Source organism: Calonectris borealis, chromosome 5, assembly GCF_964195595.1.
Source record: "Calonectris borealis chromosome 5, bCalBor7.hap1.2, whole genome shotgun sequence".
NCBI classification, from domain to species: Eukaryota; Metazoa; Chordata; class Aves; order Procellariiformes; family Procellariidae; genus Calonectris; species Calonectris borealis.
Window position 1 is genome coordinate 19,559,233 of NC_134316.1, and position 18,078 is coordinate 19,577,310.

The window sequence follows — 18,078 nt, forward strand, 5'->3', positions numbered from 1 at the left end:
GTCCTCAGTCCAGTCATATTTACATGCAACTGTAACATTTTGATTTGACCATAGTTGTATGATTGTCTGAGTTATCATTTCATTAGCCAAATTCTTTATGATCCCATGGAAGATAAGGAGGAGGGGAGATTTGGTTTCTGAAAGCCACATCTTGGGGACTTTAGATCCTTATCTTTGAAGGATCTGTATAGGACGTTTGGCACAAAAGTCTTTTGCTTTCTTTAAAGCCTAATAGCTTTTTAAAACAATCTTTGTGTTCATGGGAAGAGCTTATGACAGTCCTGCTGTGCCACGGGCATAGCTGAAGTACTCAGTTGTTCCTGCTGCTTCTTAAACAGCATCTAACAAAGTCTTCAGATACAGAAGTTGCATCCAGATAAGTGATTGCAGGACCTGGAAAACCTAAGTTGACGCAGGTAGTGTCTGTACAACAGCAAAAATTATTTTTCTATATGTTTTGTTTTGGTTGCCCCTGCCCAAAACAACAGGTGGAATTCTTTGAACCCTTTTGGGATAGTGGAGAACCACGTATTGGAGAAAAAGGAGCAAGAGGCTGGAAAGCATGGATGCACCAACAAGAAAAGGGTGGCTGGATTGCTCTTAAGCCTGGTATGCCTATGTCAGTATGTGTAGTTGTATGTCCACACGTTCTTCTAAACATTTTGATTGGAATGATACAAGCTGTTTCTTCTCATGTTTTTGCATACAAGTTTTAAAAAATATTTACCAAGATTAAGTATATCACACTTCACAGGGAAAAGCATCTGTTGAGCGTTCTATGTATGGTATTGTTTATGGAATATTGTTGTCCTTCCTAGGGATGAGAATTAAGGGAGAGGATAGCATATCCTCCACTCTGTGCTGAAAAGGCTAAATGTGTGAGTACATGGTTGAGACCCACACCCATCTAAAGTGGAAGGAAGCTACTTTCCTTAAGACCCTTTCATCATATTGGTAGACCAGGTGGGATTATAGTATTAGATGATAGTTGCCTCAAGGATTCCTAGCTTAATGATTCTATTTCTAGAATCAGATTTCAGTTTCTTATAGCAATATATAGCAGAAATAGGAGGAAAACCTCTCCTTTCTGTTTGTGATGCAGAAAACGAAGGAATTGCATTTCACTTGGCTGGAGTACTTCTGGGTGAGCCAGGATGCAGAAGACGCCTCCCTGCTGCTTAGTCCCATCTTGTCTTCTGGTCTACAGTGCTTCCCTTAATGTCAAGGACTATTTCTCAAACAGATACATCTTGAAAGGAAGCAGGGGGCTGAACATGTTTGACCAAAGATGAGTTGGCTCTGCTTTTAGTAAACAAAGGAACCGAAAAAATTGTCCCTGGATTAAGATGGAATTTCCTTGCCCCTTAACTGAGGTCAGCAGTTCCACTGCTGATGGTTATAGACATTTTGCCCACAAATTGAGAAGACTCAGTATAGAGAAGAGGACCACTGCCAGTCTTGGGCAGGTCCAGCATATATCAATGCTTTTCTCCATGCGTGTCAAGCCCAAAAGTTCAGGTGCAATCTATAATCGAGTGTCGAGTGTCTAAAACTGTCAATTTTTTTCAAACTTTGGTTAGATTGTGGAAATGCTGTCATTTTTCATTGAGTTGCTGATTAAAGGAGACGCTATAGATCACAAAAAATATAGAGAGAGTAAAAATCTTGCCACCACTTGTTTGTTTTACCTGAAATTTAAGAACTGGGAGCGGAAGTGTTTCACCTAGTTAATGACAACCGTCAGGATCAAGAATTTGGAGATGGCATAGAAATGGCCTGATTTTTGTACAAAAAAAAATAGTGCAGGTAACCATAAATTTTGAGGACTTTTTTTCCCTCAACAACAAGAAAGAAAAAAGTATTTGAAAAATCTCACCAAGCTTTCCCTTAGCCTGCAGGTGCTCATCAGTTTCAGCACAGAATTAATATATTGCTGTCACAGTAAAAATATGCTAATTGTGTCTAATAGTCCAGAAAGATCATCATAAAAGTGGGATGTGGTTAAGCACTTCCTTTTGTGTGTGTTTAACTACATTGGTTGTTTCAATTGCACATTAATTAACATTTTGAAAATACCAGGTATTTTAAAGCAACATTGCCAAGCTTGGTTTGCAATGTTTAACATTATAGTACTACTTTTTACTTACAGTGGTTTTCTCAAAATGTTTTATGCACATGAGTATTCATAGAGCACATTTGAGATTGTATGCCCAGGTATGAAGTGAAGAACCTAAGTTGCACAAAAAGATGACTGACTTTTGGCTGTTGCTTGCAAACTGCTGTTGATAAAAGTGGTCCACAGCATGTCAGTGTTTTCTTTTCTCCTCTGTGGGAAAGTTTGAGTGCTGACACTGATTCACTGGTTCAAAAAATTTGGAAACTTCCCACTCTTACAGAGTTGGTGTCAAAACCCAGAATTGTGATGTGGAAATTTTCAGCTCCGTCTTGTGACTGTTTTATTAACACTGTATTTTTTTACATTTTTAAAGTAGTTAAGTTGTATGTCAAGTTTGGCCTTTGGATTTGGTGGATTAATTTTTCTTTAATAATTTTGGGGGGGGGTGTGTCTTGATTTGGTTTTAGATGATGATGATGATGAAGAGATAGATGAGGATCAAGAAATAAAGGATAAAACTCTCCCCAAGTGGCATATTTGGTTGGATATTGAATATTCTCGTGAAGCAAGGCATTGGTTACCTTGGAGGCCAGACAAAACCAAAAAGGAAACTGAAGAAGATTGTGAAGATCCAGAAAGACAGGTCACTGTGATATAATAAAACAAGGGGAGATGATAAGACGAATTATCCTTTCATTTGAATTCATTGCCAATGGATATTTTAGAGTAATCCTTTTCTTCATTTGGAAAAAATTCTTCTATTTGTTTGGAATTCAAAATTTACCTGAGGTTTCGTGCTGAGACTTCTGAAATCCATAGGAAGCTCATGGTAAACTTTGGAAAGGGATGTGGGCAAATAGTCTGTCTCTGCTGTTCTGTGATTTCTTTCATCTATATGTGGAAATGTCACAGAAATCTGTGTTTAAGAAGATATATGCATTAAACAAAGGTTTTATTGCCTTCAAGTCAGATAGTTGGATTTTATTTTCTTCTTGGGAGATAGGTCAAGTCAGACATTGATTTTCAAATAAAAATGTGTTAAATGGCCTAAGCAATAATATCTTTCAGACCTTCATTTTGTAAGTTTTCTGTGGAGATCTTTGATACTCAATGGCAAAGAAATCTTTTGATAGTAAATTTACAGTCTGACTGGAAGAACACATTGCTTGTTTAACTTGTCTGTTTTTAATTTGAATGACATTCTGTTACCATTTAATAGTAATTATAAATCTGTATTGACTTGAAAAGGTTCTTTAATTACATAAATCACAGGTTTGCTAATTTTATTTGATTGCATAAATTAATGGATTTTGTTTTAATTTGGATTTTTTTAGGTATTATTTGATGATCTCGGACCATCTTTAATCCAGCTTTCTAATCCAGATCTTCAATGTCAACTACTGTACTCGTTTTTGCAATTCCTGGGAGTTCCATGTACAAGTAAACTCTTTCCTTCCAACCTCTATATTGCCATGGATGAAAATAACATCTTTGACAGTGTGCTTTCTGATGAAAAGCCACTGACTTCTGTTGATTTTCCACTTTCTGGATTCAACAGTATTGGTCATATGGACACAATGCTACGAGGGAGACATCACATAGGCCACTATAAAGAAGGAGAGGAGTTCATACAGAATGTTTTTCATGTTCTATTCCTGCTATTTTCAGGAAAGGAAAAATCTAACCTGTCCGTTTGTTGGTTACAGTATGAAGTATCTAAGGTAATGAGGAATCTGCATGTAATCACTTTTGTGACCTGTAGCTTTCTTGTGTATTAATGTTTATATTGAATTAAAATAAATATTGATGAAAATTAAGTCTTGTAGGACTAAGTATTCAAATCAGGAAATGCCAGTTAAGATTGCACTGGGGGTAAAAAAAAACCCAAACCCTTTTCTTCAGTACATGTTACACAGTGGCATACATGTAACAAAGTATTTTTTGCAGTTTTGGATAAATGTTATTACATGATACATTGTATGCTAGACAGGAATGGATGCAAGTGATTTTTTACAAGGCAAAGTGAGTCAGCCAAGTACTTTTACCAAACTATTCTACTAAGTGCATAATCCCCAATACCATGATAAGAGCATCTTATCAAGAAACTTACTACTTCCTGTACAAGTTACATTTGTAGTGTTATTGAAGGAAATAACACTGTATCACTTGAATATGGATTTATTTAAGTAAAACTGCTCTAATAGATGCCCACAGAAGGATGAGAGTCCAGGTTGTCTTCCTAATGCTTCAGGAAGTTTAGTATTGTGTTTCCTTATGGAAAAGTTCCCTGTTTCTTACCCAAACACTACCTGACCAGAAGATCTCCTGTAATCTTCCCATCCAATCTCCAGATTCGTCTGTCAGCACATTCCCCACTGAGAAAAGCTACTTGGAGGTTTAATTGTGCTAGTCATAAGCTGCATCTGGCCAGACAGGATCATTTATTTTCCTTTTCCCAAACATTACAGGTTAGCAGCTCTTTATTTAAGCAGCTGGCCTTTTAAAAGAGTGAAATTTGGTATTACTTAATGGCAGTGGCAGGAGTAAGAATGATAAGCCTGTGTAATTTGGCTATGTTGTAGGGAGCTGACAACAGGCAGTTGTGACAACTTACAGTACTCAGTAGCAACAGATCTGGCTGGTGGTGAAATATAGAACAATGTGAAAACAAACACAGTAATGAAATTAAAAAATGCTGTGAGGTTTTGGTTTTTTTTTTTTTTCCTTTCTTCTCCCACCCCTCTCAAAATTTGTTCTGTTTCTCCTCCCCTGCAGGTAGTTCAGTGTCTCCAAGCAAAAAACAAGAAGAAGCTGAAAGCACAAGGGAGGAAGAGTAAAAAGTTGGCCAAGAATCTCCTTAAAGCACCTGACAACCGAAACCATCTTTCTCTCTGGAAACTATATGCCTACCTAGAATGGCTGCTTGGTAACATTGATGATGCCAGGAAGGTATTTGACACAGCTCTTTGCATGGCAGGGACAGGAGGATTGAAGAGTCCCCAGCTCTGCAGCCTCACTCTGCTTTATGCTCAGCTGGAAGTGGAACTACTAGAAAGTACAGACGGAGCTGTTACGTCACGTGCTGTTCATATATTGACCAAATTGGCTGAAAGTGGACCGTATGTGCCGTATAGTGGACAAGTGTTATCTGTGAATGTCTTAAAAGCTCGCAAAACATATGAGCATGCACTGCAAGATTATTTAAGTAAAACACCAGTTTCTGATCAGGATCAGGTCAGTGATGCTAATCAGCTGGTTAACTTGGTTGGTTGTTACGCACTGTTCCAGTATTTGACTGTTGGGATTGATGCTGCAGTATTAATATATGCACAGACTTCGGAAAAACTTGAAGCTCCTGGTCCACAGACAGGTGAAAATACTGGAGAGAATTTTGGCATTCAAAATTTTCCCACTGCTCTTGAAGCTGTCACAGTGCTGCATACAAATTTACTCAGATTCCACATGAAAATTAGTGTTTATCCTTTGAGTCCTCTGCGAGAGGCACTAACTGAGGCTCTGAAACGGTATCCTAGCAACCAGTCTCTTTGGAGGTCATATATCCACATCCAAAGGAAGTCTCACAGTGCTAGCAAAGCACGAAGATTTTTTGATGGTGTCACAAGGTCTACTAACTCTTTAGAGCCATGGCTGTTTGCAATCCAAGCAGAGCAGATGAGAAAAAAACTCACTGAGAATGTCCAGAGGTAATATCTTGCAGCTCCTTATGATTATGCTTTTTTTGATCTGTCTAATCACTTAACAGAGGAGAGAAAATGCTATCATAGTTTTCATTTTGCAGATGAAGAAGCTGTAGCTAGGAAAGGTTATTTGTTCAAGACTGAACAGTGAGTCAGTGGCAGAATCCTGAACCGAATTAAAGACCTAGGCGATAGTCTCACGTCCTTTCTACTGGATCAGATTGTGTGTTGCTTTGTGTTTGATTACTTGCTACTGACATCATGATGGTACGCATTTCTTCAAGTAACTTTGAAATAACTAAGAGCCTGCTTAGGTGGCCAAGATAGACACTGTGAGTTTAGAAATTGCTGCATTTTAATACTACAGCAATAAGGAGCGTAATACGGAGCTACGCTGCAGTTTCTGACTGAGCTCGCTGCCCTACTTTACTCCTGGATCACAGAATACAGTTGTGGCAGATCTGTTTCCATAGTGAGTACTGGAGAGTTTAGTTTTCATATGGAGCTGTTGCTAGGTAGAAGAGGCTAGAAATTTCCTGAATTTGCAGTGTGGTCTGGGCTCAGATTTTTTGTTCCTGGGAAAGGAGGAAAAGGGGTAGGAGATGTGGGGATCAGAGGTATGTGTTCATTCTTAAAGCTTAGTCTTTAACTGTTGCCTACCCATTGCTTGGAGCTACCTATGCACTGCTACCTACGTATCTCTAATAACATTGGCAGCTTGGTTCTTTGTGTCTGCACATAGCAACAGAGATTTCTAGGAAAATGTTATCTGGAAGCTTTACATAGCCATAAGCTTACAATATTCACACTTGATGAAATTACAGAATTATCAGGATACTTTAAAATGACAGTGCGCCCACTGCTTTGATTGCCACAGTCTGGCAATAGGCATTCATACGTGATAGTGACATTCCTGAGCTGTCACTGTATGTCATCCTAAATTGTAATAGGAATTCTACAGCCACCAAATATAAAGGAGGATTGTAATTTGATTTATTGTTAATTACAGACTGACACTATGATAGGTTTTCATTATTGTTACTGGAAACTGATGTTAAAATTCCAGAATGATGATTTTCTCTGTGACATTTAGTTCCTTTCCAGATTGTTCTCTGCTAGCATAGCCTTTCCTATAGGTTATATTTGTATGGGGACAAGTTGGATGTTGCAAGAGCAGAGCTGAACTTCTGCAACAGAGATAAATGGCCTGTCAGTCATGCATAAAATTAATGTTTTATGATGTTGTGACAAACTAAGAAAATGTCTGTACTATGTGTGACTATTTCCTATTCTGTTTTGTATTTCTGCTTGTTTAAGTGCATGAAATTCATTTAAAGAAATGAACATGAAGGGTAAACAGTAGGGTATATAAGTCAGTGTGAGGTACCGTGCTTCAAATGTCTGGATGCAGACATGCAGATGTCTGATACTCCATGCAGAGTAGATTACATCGTTTTCCCTCATGGCAAAGGTTAATATGAGAGGAAACATGACCTCAAAGACCCTTGAAAAAAGAGGGAAATTAGGAGCTAGTGTTAAGCTTAGTGGAACAAGCTGGCAGGCTAAGAGAATGCACACAGACAGAAGTGATGTTGCCATGAGTGCTCCAGGCTATTTCTTCAAGCTCAAGCATCAAAAATAAGCCAATCTGTATCAGCTGTAGATAGAAACCAATGCTTCAGTGAAAAATAAGTACCTGCTTTTGTGTGAGGCCTGGAACTTAGGGGATTTGAATCTCTGGGTGAAAGAGAAAATTATTATTGTAATCATGGTTGAGATCCAGAGCTGTAATCTAGGCCTTGATCCAAGACCAACGTATGGTCTTACAAAGGTGACAGGGATAAATTTGAACAGGCTTGCCTGGGCACCAGAAGACGACTTGCTGACTTAGGCTTGAATTTGGTTTGAGCTGCTATGCCAAGCTGGGAATGTTAAACGATCTTGAATGGAGATGAAGATAAGTGTTTTAAGATCATATGATAGTGGATTATTGTACTCAAAGAGAAATTATCTCCTCCAGTTGGACAGGATTAATTTTTCAACATGCTAAAAGAATTTTCACAAAAATACCTCACTTACCTTTTTTTAACTGATTTTCCTATTTAGAAATGTGTTGATTAGATTAGCAAGTGCTAAAAATCTGTTTATAACTTTCAGAGTTTGTAGCATGAAATGCAAAAACCTGGCTATATACAGTGCTATGTAAACAGAGACAGTGCATTGACCTTTATCCTCTCTTACCTGGATGTGGTCCTTTAGCTTTAGGTTTAAGGAATTGTGGTTTCTTTTTTCCTCTGTGTTTCAGGGCAGGTGTTGGTGAAATACATTCTACTATTCCTGAAACTGGGTTAACAAATCGGATTGTAGCTCTATTTGAACACGCAGTTCAGAGTGAAAATGGTACCCATTGTCCACTGCTGTGGAGGATGTATTTGAACTTTCTGGTAAGAAGAAGAGTATCAGTTTTGGTTTGTGTTGGTTTTTTTTTTTTTACCTTATTTAAAATTTCTCATGAACACAGCTACAATACTGTATAAAAAAAGAAATACTAAATGCTGCCATACCAAGGTGATATATTTGAATTGTAATGCTTCTTATTGCTGGGAATATTAAGGAAAATGTAATTCACATGGATTAGAAGGAGTAATAGCTTCTGGCAGTGTAGTTTTAATATAGATGCAGGCAAGTTATTGTGGCTGCCATCTTACATAGGTAAAAATTATGTCATAAGATGTCAATAGATGGATTCCACCCAGTCTTACTCACAATATAAAGGTAAGTGGGCATGGGAGCAAAATTTAAGAAAAGAGGAAGCAAATTGTAGGGACTTAGGATTTTATTATTTTTATGTAAGTAAAATGAGCAAAGATGACTTCTATTTATGTTTTAGACCTACTTTAGGGTTCTGCAAGGAAATTGTGAGGACTTTGGTATTTCAGTCAAATCTAGATCCTGATTTTGTATAACTTTACAGAATCACACAATGGCTGAGGTTGGAAGGGACCTCTGGAGATCATCTTGTCCAACTCCACTGTTCAAGCAGGGCCACCTAGAGCCAGTTGTCCATGACAATGTCTAGATAGCTTTTGAATATCTCCAAGGATGGAGACTCCATAACTCTCTGGGCAACCCATGCTAGTGCTCAGTAACCCTGACAGAAGAAGAGTGTTTCCTGATGTTCAGATGGAACCTCATGTGCTTCAGTTGCTGTCTGTTGCCTCTGGTCCTGTCACTGGGCACCACTGAAAGGAGCCTGGCTCCCTCTTCTTTACATCCTCGCTTCAGGTATTTATATACATTGATAAGATCCCTCCCTGAGCTGTCCTTGCTCTCTCAGCCTCTCCTCATAGGAGAGATGCCTTAGTCCCTTAGTCATCTTAGAGGCCCTTTGTTGGACTCTCTCCAGTATGTGCATGTCTGTCTTGTACTGGGAAGCCAGCAACTGGGCACAGGATGCCAGGTGTGGCCTCACCAGTGCTGGGTAGAGGGGAAGGATCACCTCCCTCAACCTGCTGGCAATGCTTTGCCTAATGCAGCCCAGGATACCACCAGCTCGTCTTTGCTGCAAGGGCACATCGCTGGCTCCTGTTCAACTCAGTGTCCACCAGGAGCCCCAGGTCCTTTTCTGCCAGGCTGCTTTCCAGCGGGGTGGCCCCCAGCATATATTAGTGCATGGAGTTGTTCCTCCCCAGGTGCAGGACTTTGCACTTCTCCTTGTTGAACTTTATGAGGTTCCTGTCAGCTCATTTTTCCAGCCTGTTGTGGTCTCTGGATGGCAGCACGACAGTCAGGTGTATCAGCCACTCCTCTCAGTTTTGTGTTATCCGTAAGCTTGCTGAGGGTGTACTCTGCCCCATCAGCCAGATCATTAACAAAGATGTTAAATGGGATTGGACCCAATACTGACCCCAGGGGTACACTGCTAGTTACTGGCCTCCAATTACACTTTGTTCCACTGATCACCACCCTCTGGGCCGAGATGTTGAGCCGGTTTTCAATCCACCTCACTGTCTGCTCATCCACTTCTTACATCAACCGCTTGTCTAGGAGGATCTCATGGGAGACAGCGTCAAAGGCCTTACTGAAGTCCAGATAGACAATGTCCACTCCTCTCCCCTCATCTACCAGGCCAGTCATTTTATCATAGCAGTTTATTAAGTTGGTCAAGCATGACTTTTAGTGAATTCATGCTGCCTACTTCTGATGATTTTTTTTTCGTTCCTGTGCCTGGAAATGGTTTCCAGGTGTAGCTACTCCATCACCTGCCCAGGGATCAAGGTGAGGCTGACCTTGTACTTCCCTGGGTCCTCCTTCTTGAAGATAGGAGTGACATTTGACTTTCTTCAGTCTTTTGGCACTTCTCCCAATTGCTGTGATCGATCAAAGATTGCCAAGAGTGACCTCACAATGACATCTGCCAGCTCCCTTGGCTCTTGTGGGTGCATCCCATCAGGGCCCATGGACTTATGCATTTTCAGATTGCTTAATTATTCCTTGACTTGATCCTTTTCCACTAAGGGTACATCTTCCTTGCTCCACATATTCCCTCTGGTCTCTGGGACCTGGGATTCCTGAAGGCCAGTCTTGCTACTAAAGACTGGGGCAAAGAAGGCCTTCATACATCAGCCCTTTCCATGTCCTGTGTAGCCAGGTCCCCTGTCTCATTCAGCAGTGGGCCCACGTTTTCCCTACCCTTCGTTTTGTTACCTAGGTACTTACAGAAGCCCTTTTTGTTATTTTCGACATCTCTTGCCAGGTTCAATTCCAGTCGGTCTTTAGCTTTCCTAACTTCATCCCTAGAACAACTTCCAGATCTGAATTAGAAAAAAATAACGCATGAACATCTGTATGGTTTTGATTTATGATGGAATAAAGAATATGGTAAAAATACTATTTTTTGTGGGCCCCTCAAATATTTTCTTCTCTCTATTTTCTCCATACTATAAAAACTTTACCAGACCAACATTTTTTGATTGATTGACACTGGAGGAAGCAAGGTGCAGTCCACATGCAAAATAAATGCATGGTAGGGAAAACATAGCTATAGCTTTTATAAATTGCCTTGAATTTTCACAATATTTTTGAATCTTAAAAACTGCATATAAAGGTTATGCTACCTGGCATTGCAGAATAATACCAAAAAGCAATAATGTTCGTTTCTTCCGTAGTTCACCATGGAAGTATATAAATAAAATCAACTTCACATAGGCAGTTTTGTTATCTTGGTTCTTTTCTTGCTTCTCCAAAGTACAATCCAAAGTACAATATGGAAGATGAAAACACAATTGGAACTCGTGTAAGGAGACTGTCATTCCACGGTATTTCTCCTCTGTTAACGTCCTCTGCTGTCGTAAGTTGTCAGAGGGGAACCGCAGTTAGCAGGCTGTGAAATACAGAGGAGGCAGGGGAAGGAGAGACACTTGTTTTGTGTTTGAGAAGATCTCTTGTGTGGGACTATTACTGTGACCATTTCTACACAAATATATGCTTGTAAATATTTTATACAACTTTGTATATAGGAATGTACAATTGAATTAGTGTTATTCTTTACAGACTACTAATGAGACTCCAGTATGCACAAATGCTAAAGTAAAATCACCCAGTCTGTATTTTATCACTAACGAGTCATTCATGGAGGATACCTTTTCACAAGAACAAGAAGGAATAATTATTAGATGCTAATAAGATGAAGGAAAATAATACTTTTACAGTAATAGCTTTGAATAACATTGTTCAGAGAAGCAAAATCAATCAGAAACATTAAAATTTTCAGATATAGTCATAGAAGAAGAAGTTGTGATTGTCCAGGATTACCCTAAGTTCTGTAGATCATTCTGTTTTCTCTTAGGGCGTGTCTAGATATTCAGTCTTCAGCATATGGGCAAAAGGTTCTCACTGTTTAAAAACACAAAGCTTTTATATAGATTTTGAAACAAATTATTTCTCTTAAATTCCTATTTATTTTTTATGAAATCATGCTTGACCAATCTGGTAGCCTTCTACGATGAGATGACTAGCTCAGTGGATGAGGGGACAGCAGTGAATGTTTATCTCAACTTTAGCAAGCCTTTTCCACTGCCTCCCATAACATCCTCATAGAGAAGCTGATGAAGCATGGATTAGGTAAGTGGACAGTGAGGTGGACTGAAATCTGGCTGAACTGCCAGGCTCAAAGGGTTGTAACCAGCAGTGTGAGCTCGTGCTGCACGACGGCCACTGGTGCTGTACCCCAGGGATTGATACTGGGACCAGTGCCCTTTAACATCTTTGTTAATGATCTGGGTGATGAGAGAGTGTACCATCAGCAAGTTTGCAGATGATACAAAATCAAGAGGAGTGGCTGATGCACCATATTCTGCTGTTGGCCTGTCCAGGTCCCTTTGAATAGCCAAGAGCCATGAAGATGAATAAGGGGTTGGAACATGTGTTGTACAGGGAGAAGCTGGGAGACTTGCGATTGTTCAGCCTGGAGAAGTGAAGGCTCCTGGAAGATACTGTCAGTGTATATAAATATCTCACGTGAAGGTGTGAAGACAGAGCCAGACTCTTGTCAGTGCTGCCTCGCGACAGGACAAGAGGCAATGGCCCCAAACTGAAATATAGAAAATTCCATTTAAACATAAGAAAAACGTTTTCTACTGTGAGGGTGATGAAACACTGGAATAGGTTGTCCAGAGCTTATGGAGTCTCCATCCATGGAGACCTTCAAAACCCAACTGGACATGGTTCTGAGCAGCCTGCTTTTGCTGACCCTGCTTTGAGCAGAGGGGTTGGAGCAGATGGTCTCCAGAGGTCCCTTCCAACCTCTGTGATTCTGTGAAAAACTTAAGAGGCAGAATGCTACTGAAAGCTCTTTGCAGAGCTGCAGAAGATGCTTATGCATCTTAGCGCACAGCTCTGACAGCAGGGTTTCCAGTAAGTGAAATGCGTTGCTGTTCAGTAAAGGGAGATCATGACACCAGAATAGCACAAGTTTCTATAACCAATGTATCAATAATATGAAAAAGAATTTCGAGATTTTAAAAATTGACAAGGGAACCTGCTGATTTTTAGCAGCAGTACTGATGTAGTCAGAACAAGAGAAAATGTATGTATTTTCGTGACTGAAGATCTCTTCTCCAAAGATCTCAAAACATTTAATGTATTTTCAGTATTTTGGAGTTACTGATTTTTTTTTTTTTGATTTGCCATAAAAGCCCCTCTTTGTTAAGTGTTTTTTAAAGTAGTCCAATTCAAAAGATTTCTTCACAAGAAGTCGTAATTATTTCTACCTGTAACTGGGATGACTGAAGCTAAGGAGACTGTTCAGCACTCTGACCTCTGCTATCCTTCTCTTTTTAAACTTCGTGAAACTGTGTGCTCTGTACTTGTATCGCGTGGTTGAACAGGTACTTTGAGGAAGAAGTTTTAACTCCTTCCAGATAGATGCTAATTTGACATACCCATTTTTGTATGTAAGGGGATTCAGCCTTAACAAGCTTCTGCTGAGTAAGAAAATGTGTGTGCATGATTTCGTCAGTGCACAAAAATAATGTATTACCACCTTCACTGTACCAAAGATGCTCGTGTAGTATATGTGTAGTGTACCAGGTGTAAGTTTTGGTTAATGATTTGCACTCTTGCCCATTGCAGTATTATTGTCAAGTACGGGCAAAGGCATTGACTTTAACTGAAATACTCAGCAGAGGCTCTTTCTGCTAGTCTTTGTTCTATTACTTGTCTTACAAGTAAAGCCCTGAAACTCCTTAAAGACATCTTTTTGATTACACTGAAGAGTGTAACCAGTGTCACCAGTGTAACCTGTCAAATTGCATAGCTACTGCAATATATAGTAATAAGGATTCCTCAGCAGAACACTGAGCTTTTCAGCAGTAATTTCTTTGTCTCAGAGATAACTGTTTTATTATTTCAGCTATTACTGCATTGAAGTATGAACGTTTTTTCCTCACACAGGCTTCACTAGGAAAAAAAGAAAAAAGTAAAGGATTGTTTTATAAAGCCCTTCAAAACTGTCCTTGGGCAAAGGTAAGCATAGAAGAAATACAAACCTGTCATCATACTCTAATTTTTGAAGTTCTGTATTTGAAAAAAAAAAAAGTTAGACTTTAGTAGTTGTTGTAATGAGTTATATGCAAATGAAGGGAGAGATTTCTGAAGGAGAAGATTTTCTGCAAAGAAGAGATGCATCTGAAATGGAAACAAACATAGTGGTCAGTGCTGTTTGCATTTCAGAACAGAAGGTGTTGCATTGCATGAGGCAAGGAGATAATAAATTCCTCTCTGTGTGATCTAGAAGTGATCGTGTCTTTCAGACCATGTTTTATCATGAGCATGGTAGTAGCAGAAATATATAGGCAAATAAAAATGTATTTAGTTAATAGTGTAAGAAATTATTCAGGAGCACCTGCAACTCCTCAGGTAATGTCTGTATATGCTGCAAATGCTGCAGCACCTCTTGACCCTATGTTTTATGTTTTTGAATAAAATTATTTAGTAAGAGTTGGAAAAGACTTTATTAAACATCTACATTGCTATCACTGTAGAAGTACTAATTCTGTTTGTATTATTTTAAAGAAATGTACGATATTTCTTATGTTCTTGCTACAGAATTGTTCGCGTATCAACATACTACTTTATGCTATGTTTCTTGCTATGATAGAAAGATGGCACAGAAAATGTTCTCATTGTCTTTCTAGGTACTCTATATGGATGCAGTAGAGTACTTCCCTGATGACCTGCAAGAGACGCTTGATCTAATGACTGAAAAAGAATTGAGAGTGCGGGTACCTATGGAAGAGCTGGATCTACTATTAGAGGTTTAAAAGGCGGCTGTAGATGAGTGGAGAAAGTACAGAAGCTAGTTCCAAACCTAACAGTTAGACCTGTCTCTTTTCAAACTCTGGAGACTCTGTTGGGACTTGGGTACTATGTACTTTTTTTTTTTTTTAAGTGTTTGGTTTTTTTTTTAAGCTTTTATATAAATTACTATCAAAATGGAGTTCCACTAGCTGCAAGTATTCTGGAATCAAGTACTGCATTTTGCTCACAAAACTGCATCCATTTCTCTGAAGTATTGCTGGCTCCCACAGAAGGATACCCTCTTATAAATAGCCTCCTGTTGAACGTTGCCCACATTTCTTATTCTATTGTTTGAAATCACATTCCCTAGAATTCAGCAGAGGTTCAGTACACGTGCCAGCTGTGGTTTGGTGAGCAGCACGGGAAATAAACATCTGCCAAATGGATGCTCCACTGTCCTCCGGTTGGCAGACTTCAGTAATTTCCTTCAGCTTGGTATGCGTGCGTCTGTGTATATAGCTACCAAGCCAAACAGCCGTTACATCTGTACATATACTGTTAGTAAAAGCTAAATCTTTGCTTGAGCAGGCACCTATTTTGGACTTGTATTTGTATGTTTTGACAGATGACCATTTTAATATGAATATTTATGAAAAATATATCTGAATATTTGAAAATTCAAAAGGAACTTGAATTATTTTTTATTTCTTAATTTAACTGTGTGTTAAAAATGAAAATGTATCCACAACGCATCTCTAAGCAGTTCACTTTTAAACAAGTTTTTGTAATTGATTACTTGCTTTTGACCCGAATACAGGCAATCATGGTAAGAAAAGTAGAGTTCTGGTCTGTATTTAATCCTCACCAAAGAAGGCAGATTAGTCAAAACATGACTGTTTAATTAGTAGCTTCTATTCCAAGAGTCTTCTGGCAAGCTCCTAGAGAAGTAGTATGAAATATGGTGACAAGTTAAAGATATAGTTATGTTATATATTTATTTTATAAGACAGAATATGCTGAAATATGTAAAAGACTGTTTAGTATCCCTACTCTTGAGACCCAAGTACTCAGAAACTGGATCTTCATCTGAAAAGAGGGTACCTGCAGCCACTGAATGCCCAAAACTGTTCCAGAGGTTTTTCAGGAGAAGACTGTCACTAACAGCACTAAAACAATCGGGGTCATCCAGCTGGTGAGATCTGATTACATGGAGAACTACGGCTGGACAAAGCCTTATAACCCATGGCTCGGTTTTGCCTGCAGCACCACAATACAAGATGTAATACATTTTAGTTTAGGCTGCACTTCATTTATTCCTTTCTAAAATTATTTTAAATATTACAGGGAATGTGCAGAATTTTAAATGGCATTACAGCACTTCTTAAAAGCCTTATAATATTGCTGTGGTTGCAAGTGATGCTGGTTTTGCTATAAAAGTAATTGATCAGTCTTTGTAAAAAATACGTGTTTTATTTTTAAAATCCTTGCTTCTTTCAGAAATGACAGAGCTCCTGAATTGGAGGTAGGAGTTACTCTGTGCACTGAACCAGTAACATCATAAATTGTGTGTGTGTGTGTTTGGTTTTGCTCTCCCATCAAAGCAGAACGCCATTTCCTTTAAAGACCTGTCAGGGACAGGGAGAGGGGGGAAGCTTGATTGTGCTCCTGCTTGTGTTTCTCTTCAGAGTCATAGAATCGCAGAGCAGCCCAGGTTGGGAGGGACCTCGAAAGATCATCTGGTCCAACCTTTTGTGGGACAGGGAGCCTAGGTGATATTATCTAGCACCCTGTCCAATCGCATCTTGAAAACCGCCAGTGATGGCAGTGATGAGTCTTGTTTCAGTCACTTTTCTCTTCCGTACTTCTCGTCCCAGGGCCCTTTCCTTTGTACGGCTTCTCCCCTTGCAGCACTCATGCCACTCCCTTCACTTGGGGTGGTCAGAGGCTGCTTGCTTACTGGAGCTCCTGGAGTAAGTCCTGCCGGTTAATTCAGACCCCAGTAGCTTTTTCTGTCATGGGGAATATACTCGCTGTTCACTTTCTCCTGATCTTTATTGCTTTCGTCTTGGTCTTCGTGACTCAAGTTCAGAAGTGTTGGAGAAAGTGGCAGAATTTAACATTCTGCTGCAAAAGGTAAGAATTTAATTTTCAAGTAAGTTTCTTTTTCAGTTACTGTTGTGGCAGACAGTGTACCAGAACCCAGTTCTTGGTTTAGCTTAATACGTTGCAGCTTTCCTTCAGTCAGTTGCACCGACCTCTTTGTGGTTGTTGCTTCTAGCCAGCATTAACAGCCATGTCCCAAATAAAAAAAGCCTTGCTCGCCACACGTCATAGAGCTCTTCAGCCCCTCAAGTGATGATGAGATCAACTGCCATGATTAGAAAGTGCTAAAAAATCACTGGCTTTTTATGACCTTTCCAAGGAGACAGATGTCATAAGGTTTATAAGAATGGGTAATAAAACTTCACTTGTTCTTTTCTAACTCCAGATGAAAAACAACTCTATTTCAGGGTTCCTGGCATCCAGATCTCCATTCATCTGTAGGGTTTGTTTTTAACAATGAACCACATAATTTTTACATAGAAAACAGAAATCTCTTGGCCTTGCTGCTACCATTGTTGTTACAGCACTGGCAGTTACCAAAGGGATTGCTTTGTGAGTATCTCCAGTGTCTGTTACTGGCCAGCATTTGCTCCCACAGAAAGTTTCCAGGACAAAGACTGCACATTGCTTAGCTGTGGTCTGTCTGGAACTTTATATAAACCTTAAAAATCACATGTACAACATTTGGAAATTAATTACTTGGAACTTAACAAGCGCTTCACAGAAGTACACTATGCAGAATACTTAATAAGCAGTATATGCATCACTGCAACTTGGCAAGATATAAATCTAACTCCTATGGGGGTGGAGCTGCAGGCAACGGATTTGTTTAGAGAGGAGGAATTCATTTTAAGATTATGCTGCAGAACACCGAGCATGTGACTTGTAGTTTGAATTTCTCTCTGCATGTCTGCAGCATGACAAACCCCGCACCTCTAGCACCGGGGCTGGCCTGCGCCTGCGCAGCACATACATCCTGCCTGGGGCAGCACAGGGCTGCAGAACCTCCTGCTGTCCCCATTCCCTTCAAAGACGTTCTCTAACTCAGAGTAAAGAAAGCATGTTATATAACGAACTGTAACTCTCTTGGGAAAACCAAGTTTATAAACTCTTTAATGTTACAAGTACCTTACCCAAACATGTTTAGATCTTTAAACTAAGAATACTAATGAGTGTCCACCTTGCTTTCCTGCAAGCACAAAAGCTAGATAGAGATGGGTACTGTTGAAGTGTATCTGAATGTTACTTAAGGTCGTATATGTTTTTCATTAATTTTTATGTATATATGACTTACTTTGGACACTGAGGTTACTCGAAAGTGACTTTTGTCCTAGTTAGTTAGCCCCTAAAAAGAGAGAGAGA

The 18,078-nt window shown here is 39.4% G+C and overlaps 1 protein-coding gene across 5 annotated transcripts in view; it reads left to right on the forward strand.

Annotated features, from left to right (window-relative positions):
* NRDE2 (NRDE-2, necessary for RNA interference, domain containing) overlaps positions 1 to 17,770 on the forward strand; it is a 40,156-nt gene extending 22,386 nt beyond the window's left edge. For 4 of the 5 annotated variants that reach the window (XM_075151294.1, XM_075151293.1, XM_075151291.1 and 1 more), the window contains 7 exons: positions 489 to 609; positions 2,584 to 2,759; positions 3,451 to 3,837; positions 4,892 to 5,820; positions 8,120 to 8,258; positions 13,768 to 13,839; positions 14,511 to 17,770. In XM_075151294.1, coding sequence (XP_075007395.1) covers positions 489 to 609; positions 2,584 to 2,759; positions 3,451 to 3,837; positions 4,892 to 5,820; positions 8,120 to 8,258; positions 13,768 to 13,839; positions 14,511 to 14,636 — 1,950 coding nt within the window. In that variant the 3' untranslated portion in view covers positions 14,637 to 17,770. Of the gene's footprint in view, positions 1 to 488; positions 610 to 2,583; positions 2,760 to 3,450; positions 3,838 to 4,891; positions 5,821 to 8,119; positions 8,259 to 8,788; positions 9,100 to 13,767; positions 13,840 to 14,510 lie in introns of those variants that run through there. The other variant, XR_012673829.1, reaches the window with a different exon arrangement.
* Positions 17,771 to 18,078: the final 308 nt, after the last annotated feature.